Source organism: Mycteria americana, chromosome 7 (genome assembly GCF_035582795.1).
Source record: "Mycteria americana isolate JAX WOST 10 ecotype Jacksonville Zoo and Gardens chromosome 7, USCA_MyAme_1.0, whole genome shotgun sequence".
NCBI classification, from domain to species: domain Eukaryota; kingdom Metazoa; phylum Chordata; class Aves; order Ciconiiformes; family Ciconiidae; genus Mycteria; species Mycteria americana.
Genome location: NC_134371.1, coordinates 44,665,201 through 44,672,500, shown reverse-complemented (window position 1 = coordinate 44,672,500; position 7,300 = coordinate 44,665,201). Strand labels below are relative to the sequence as shown.

At 39.5% G+C, this 7,300-nt stretch overlaps 1 protein-coding gene across 3 annotated transcripts in view; it reads right to left on the bottom strand.

Annotated features, from left to right (window-relative positions):
• Window positions 1-7,300, bottom strand: part of NEK7 (NIMA related kinase 7) — a 70,451-nt gene that overhangs the window by 50,986 nt on the left and 12,165 nt on the right. For all 3 annotated transcript variants that reach the window (XM_075508169.1, XM_075508171.1, XM_075508170.1), the window contains exon 2: window positions 5,036-5,120. In XM_075508169.1, the coding sequence (XP_075364284.1) occupies window positions 5,036-5,092 (57 nt within the window). In that variant the 5' untranslated portion in view covers window positions 5,093-5,120. The remainder of the gene's footprint in view (window positions 1-5,035; window positions 5,121-7,300) is intronic.

The window sequence follows — 7,300 nt, the reverse complement described above, 5'->3', positions numbered from 1 at the left end:
TCAGTTGTGATCCTGAGCACAGAAGAAGTGAGAGGAAAGGGAAGATCAGATCAAAAATTTCTACTAGAAGAGGCAAGACAAACATCGTAATATACTAATTAATTAATGATGGCATGAAGAGCTCATTTATATGACAAGTAAATGATGACAATCTTCAACAGAAACCATAATACTCCTTTTCAGATCGGTTTCAGTCTCAGAAAAGAGCTGGTATACAATTTAGCAGAGAGCTGCCAGGGAAGGAAAGCATACATTGGTGAAAGGCCACAGTAGTTAGTACAAGGTATTCACTATTAACTTCCAAGACTATGCCAGACAGTAGGTCTCAGCTTAGCCAGAGCTCTCAAGAGATGTCTTAACTCAGTGTTTTTCCAAAACTTTCTATTTGCATGCAATTCCCATCATCTTCGAGATTTAAATTTTCAAGAGCATCTAACACCCCATGAAATATCAATGAATTTCAGTACTGATCAAAAGAGGCACACAAAGACAGCACGTTCCACAAATCTGTTGGAGACCACGGAAGAAACCAATGAAGTCTTTATTCACCAAAACATCCTATCTTACAATGAGCCCAGTGCGCAGCGCATGTTGGTTTCTCCAGCGACCAAGCCTTCCAAGAGGCCCTTGTCCTCTCCCTCTACAAGCTCCTCAGTACTGCTCCATTACTGTGTGCCAGTGCACTATACTGAGTCAAAGACTGATCTGGATTTTTAAAGAGAAAACTCAAAAAGCAATTTGTTTATTTTTTAATTATTCACGAATTCAGTTCAAAAGTAGCCAAACAAATAGTTGAATTGCAGCAATTTAGAGATTCTAATAAGCAGTTAAGAGTGGAGTGAGACAAGTTTTTCCTAATGGGCTTTTCTGCTGAAGAAATCACACCATACATTTCTTAAAATGTTTAACCAGGTTCCTTCAGTGAGGATTCCTAACCTATAAAACTAAGCGCTCTCAGGTTGAGAGAGAACATTGAGCAGATTAATAGCCAGCTATAAGATGAGAAACAGCAGCAGAAAAATTATTTTCTCAGAGAAGTTACCAGTGAAATCCCAAAGGAAACAGCACTATTCAATACATATAATGAAGCAATAAAGTTTCTTTACAATCCAAACTTATCCAAGACAACCAGCTCAAAATATGACTGCAAAGCCTTGCAGGTGATTCTCTTAGTTTTCCACCCTGGCACTCAGTCCTAGCAACCCAAGGCTAACCATCAGAAACTTAACGGGAAATGCAACCCTCAAGACAGAGAATCATGACTTTTAAATTAGCTATTACAACACAGGAAGCTCTACAAAATACTATGGAAAAACTTCCTTGAAATGTTACACTGATTGGTCAATCACCATCAAAAAGACAGGTAGACATTTTTAGGAAAAGCATTTGTATGAAACAGAAAACAAAATGTTTCACTACTTAAGTCTATTGTGTGCACACTGAACACTGCGCAGAGCTCTGACCCCTCATTTTGAGGGGAATGTAGGGGAACTAGAAAACAAAGAGCAGAACAGCAATGCTGAGCAAGAGACATGCAATCTCTTCTGTGTAAGAAGAGACTTGATAAACTATTGTTCTTCAGCTTGGGGGGGGGGGGGGGAACGACACACAACACGACACGGACACAGGGGGGATGACAACAACAAACAGTATGGAATATATGCTGCCTTTGGTTTACCAGGTCTAGCAACAGAGTCATTTTTCTCTCTTCAGATGCTAAAAAGCTCCCATTCTGCTCTTGAGGAAGTTCTAGAATTTGAAGTCTACGGTATCAGACTACTGATCCATATTTTCCTACCTTCTTGCACAATCCTTTTTACAATATGCAAGATGTTTGGGAGTACTTAGATATCTGCACTTTCAAAATGTCCTTGTGATGTAATGAAGCACAGTGTTTTAACTCTGGAGGTAACAGACTATGACAGAGATTTCAGGCACTTAATTCCAAATAGAAAATGAACTTCTAATGGCACGAAGTCTAGTTGGAGGCCAGTAACCAGCAGTGTACCTCAGGGGTCAGTACTGGGTCCAGTCCTGCTCAATATCTTCATTAATTATCTGGATGGTAGGGTGAAGTGCACCCTCAGCAAGTTTGCTGATTACACAAAACTGGGAGGAACGGCTGATGCACCAGGGGGCCGTGCTGCCATCCAGAGGGACCTTGACAGGCTGGAGAAATGGGCTGATGGGAGCGTCATGCAGTTCAACACAGGCAAGTGCAAAGCCCTGCACCTGGACAGCAATAACCCCATGCACCAGTACAGGCTCTGCGCTGACCTGCTAGAGAACAGCTTTACAGGCCAGACCCTGGGTGTCCTGGTGGACACCATGTTGAACATGGGCTAGTAATGTGCCCTTGTGGCAAAGGTGAGCGGTGTCCTGGGCTGCATTAGGAGGAGTGTTGCCAGCAGGTTGAGGAAGGTGATCCTTCCCCTCTACTCAACACTGGTGAGGACACAGACACACCTGGAGTACTGTGTCCAGTTCTGGGCCACCCATACATAGACACACTGGAGAGAGTCCAGCAGAGGGCCACTAATGATCAGGGCACTGGAGCATCTCTCATATCGGGAAAGGCTGAGGGTACTGGGAACATCCAGCCTAGAGAAGAGAAGGTTCAGGGAGGATCTCATCAATGTGTATGAATACCTGAAGGGAAGGTGTTAAAAGACAGAGTCAGGCTCTCTTCAGTGGTGCCCAGTGACAGGAGAAGAGACAGTAGGCACAGACTGAAACACAGAAGGTTCCGGCTGAACATCAGGAAACACATTTGTACTGTGAGGGTGACTGAGCACCAGCACAGGTTGCCCAGGAAGGCTGTGGAGTCTCCCTTCTTGGAGATATTCAAAAGTAGTCTGTACGTGGCCCTGGGAAACCTGCTCTAGGAGACCTTGCTTGATCAGGAGGGCTGATGATCTCCAGAGTTTCCTTCCAACCTCAACCACTCTGTGATTTTGTGAAATGGTGTTTTCAAACTAATTGGGACTAAGCCATTATACTGTTTGGCTAAATATTCTCATGCTCCTCATCAATTTTCAGTGATTACTGTAATTTAATTTAGTATGAATAGGAGCATATATTTACACAATATAATGACCAAGAGAATTAGAAGAGATTCACAGGTTTATCGAAACCTGACACGCAATTCTTCATAAATCATTACCTCACTTCTTGCTCATAACCTGCTGTGTTTTCAATTCTAGTTCTTGCTTCTCCTAAATGTATCCGCAATTAGTACAGTAACCTCTTTTCATTACTAGTTTTCACCATAAGCATGCTCCATTAGCAGAGAAATCCATAAGAATTAAAGTATGTTTTTTCCTGTGAACCAGCTACAATCTGGATTAACAAGACAAGAATGTCACTGAATGACTACTTTAGTACTACTCTGGCAATATGACTATCAGAGCATGTTTGCTCCCCTTCACTCTTTATCCCTTGAAATGCGAAACAGTCAATATTCTGATGCAGGTCCAGCTCAGATTCACAAACCCAAAACCTTTTGTCTCAAGAAAAATCAAATCACAAAAATCATGCTTAGTACAGTTTACACAGTAATTGATTTTAAAAAAGAATAATGAGACACAGATTATGAAAATGCTCGACAGTTAACCAAAGCTGAGAATAAACATTAGTTTATTCTTTTGTAGAAAGTGCCTCGTTGATTACAGCAGTATTGCTTTTAGGTCTGTCCTTAGTTTACCACAGAGGAAATTGGATACCTGCAGATGAGCCGTATTACTTGGAACGGTAAAACTAGAAGTGTATTTTACTAGTATGAATTCATGAACTGAAATTGTAGGTTAGAGTAATATTCCTAAAATTGAACCAGTCCTCGAAACTTTGATTCTGTGAATCAGAAAGAGGTATTCAAATACTCCGAAGATAGATGAGGAAATATGAAACTTGTTTGTAGTCAGCAAACATAAGACATAGGAAGGTTTCCCAGAAATACAGAAACCTTAATCAGCTGTGTTCTATTTTCTCTTTAGTTGGGAAAGAAAAAAACCTAATAATAACGGGGACCCTTTATGATAGTCATAATATGAATTTTAAGTATTCTCTGTTTTGTTTTGAAATTACAAATGTATTTCCTCAAAATACCTGTATGCATAGCTATACATTCATCTTAAATTTCTAACTGTTTTGCATTGGTATAAACGCATTGGTATAAATGCTATTAAATCCAGATTTTTTTGTTATCAAAATGTTGTAATAAAAACACTGGAGCTAAGGAAAGCTGGTTATTTTAAGTTTACTAAATTTCACAAGCTAGAATTCACCTTAGTTTTTGTAAAATAAAGGGCACAAATTGCCCTATCATCTATGCTGTTAACAAGAAAATTACAAAATCTAGGTTTCAGCTTTGCAAAGAACTGTCCAGCTTTTACTTTGGAATGGCCACCACAGTGAATATTTTTAGGGTATTCCTCTACAGGCTTTTGCAATCCCTTCAAAGAATTACCTCCTAAAAACATCAAAAAGCAATATCCCAGTATTATCTCTTATCAGATAATCTTTATCCTTTTTTCACACCATCAACATATCCAAAGATTAAATTTTTTACGCATCTTCCTTCTAACAGAACTACAGCTACTGGGAACTTTTCTTGCCTGGTTTCAATAGGTAATGGCACTAATTCATATAGTATTCATCAGGGGGTGTAGGAAGAGAAAGTTGAAGGTAACAGTCTGAAATAAATATGGTAATTCTGATAAAATTTCAAAACATATAGTGTTTAACAGCTCACCATTTCTCAGGAAAACAACTGCCTTCATCTTTGCTTCCTAATCCCACTCCTACTCCAAACCCTCAAAGCTGGTGAAGCAGTAGGAGGCAAAAATGAAAAGTAATTATCTTCTATGAAATATAGGACTGATATTCAATTAATTTCAAGATCACCAGAATGCATTCTATCTGTTTACAGCTTCTCTGTCCCCGCAAGAAATAGTGTTTTCTAATGTCTCTCTTTTTCTAATTTAATAAATGATAGCATCCACTCTTGAGTAACTGTTTAAAAAAAAAAAAAAAGTACCTGTGGCTGAAATGGTGGAGCAGTAGGCCCCTGCATGCCTTGTGACTGTTCATCCATTCTACCACGTAAAAGCGTCCCTTATGTCCTGAAAAGAGAAATACCATCATTACACTGTAATTCAATCTGTATTTATGATCAATGAACATCAGCAAAAGAACTGAAGAATTAATTTTCTCATTCGCATGCTTGAGTTTACTAACATTCCAGCCCTGCACTGTTTTGGGAAGGAAGTTTTCTTACGTTTAGCTGTTCTATAAAATTAAATAAGTAACTATACACATCTGAACTTATTATTAAAAGATGTGCATTAAACTACTTGAGCCAGACAAATGGCTCTGTCTGATAAAAGCTGCATCACCCCATTATTCTTCAGAGGCGCCAACCACTTGTTTAACCACATAGATGTCTGCTGGCCAGTACTTTAGACCTATGGGCAGCATGGGAAATAGCAGATCAGCAGATGAGTTGTAACTGCTGCATGCATACTGTTTATGTTGCATTAATTTATCTGTAGATTTTAGGGAGTATGCAAGAGTAGTTCCATCTAAACAGAAAAAAGCTAAACGTACACTCTTTACGTTCTGACAAGCTAGCTAAGAGGGCTTTAAGATATCATACTAGGAGCACAGCCTCTATTCCCAACTATGAGTCTCTCATATCCCATCAATAAGATCGGAGGACAGATGCCTGCCAAGTTCCCAAGATAAAGACACAAGGCTTTGACCAATGATAAGGGTTGCAAAACATGCAGAATCGTTGTTAGGAAGAATAGGAGAGACAAAAATGCAAATTCTCAAGAGGCTTTTTTCTCAGCTAAGCAAATCCTTTCTTAGGCTACACAACATTTTGTTGAGGGGAAAGAGGCGCAGCACCCAGTTTTATTGGTGCCTATGAGGGCCACCTCTGTTCAGATGAAGACAACAGAAAGTTCACTGGCAGCTTCAAATGCAAACAATGAAATAAACTTTTATACAAATAAGGGGCAAGCCCTGAACAACTCTTTCATCATAAAAACACGAATTTTCTCTGCCTATTACCTGGTCAAAACTGCCAAGGCCTTCACAGGAACAAGAGTTGTGTCTGACTGGAAAACTATTCTTGCTTTTCAATTTATTTTTTATTTTCTTATTTCCTGCTCCAAATCCCTAAAGTTCTAGAGATGGTTTGACATAAAACTTTTCTGATACCTATGATAAATTTATTGATAAATCTATATACTTCAAATACTGCAAACAAGTAGCTCTGTGTGCAGAGCATATGTTTCACAAACCTTTCTTTAGAATGAGTATGTAAAAATTTCTCAAATAGCATTTAAGTTCAGCATGAAAGCATACAATCCACTATCTCTGTTAAAACACACACAAAATAAGTCTTCCCAGTAATTTCTTTAGGCAATACTTAAAAGGTTAGAAATAACTCTCAACAGAAAGCAGCAAACCTTAGAAATGTTTTTCAAAGCCCATTGCAAAATATTTAAGACACTCTAACAAATAGCTTGAGTTCACAGTACTGCTGTCATTCTTGCAGCATCACTGTGGTAACATTACTAACAGATAAAATAATCACAAAGCAGCTTTGCAAAGTTCCTCAATATACTGCCCTAGTGTACTAAACAGGGGATTGGATACACAAAACAAATCATTAGCAATCTGCTTTCACTCCCCCGTTTAAAGCAGTCACCCCCTTCTACTCCAGTACCATTAGCTACTCATAACACCAAACCAGAGCCATCCTCCAGAGCAACTAAGGGTCCCAACGGCTTTGCCTTCCTATCCTTAGTACTCCTGTATAAAGCATACAGTTTGGGACTGTCTGTTGTTTTATCTATTGGCTGTAATTAAGCCAAAGATAAAAGAGATCCGAAAAAGCAATCTCAGGCAGGTCAAGAGGCGCGGGGGGGGGGGGGGGGCGTCAGTTATCAAACTGAGGTGAGAGGCAAAGAAGAGGTAGGAATCGCGAAGATTTCCAAGACTGTCAGAATGAGCATGGTGAGAAAGAGGGAAACAGCTGATGTATACATGCTGCACACCACTGGCTAGGCCATCTTTTAGCCAGCTCTAGGACACCAATATTGACACTTCTTACAAGTTCTACAACACCTCCCATACAACTTCCCCAACAAGGCAAGAAATCATAACACAACAGCACTGAAAATTAAACTGTTGTCACAAAACTGCACCTAAATTCTCCAGTTAGATCCACAGAGTTTTATGCAGTTGCAACAAATTGTGGGGGAGGAATGCATGGCAATCTTAAGGAATCTCC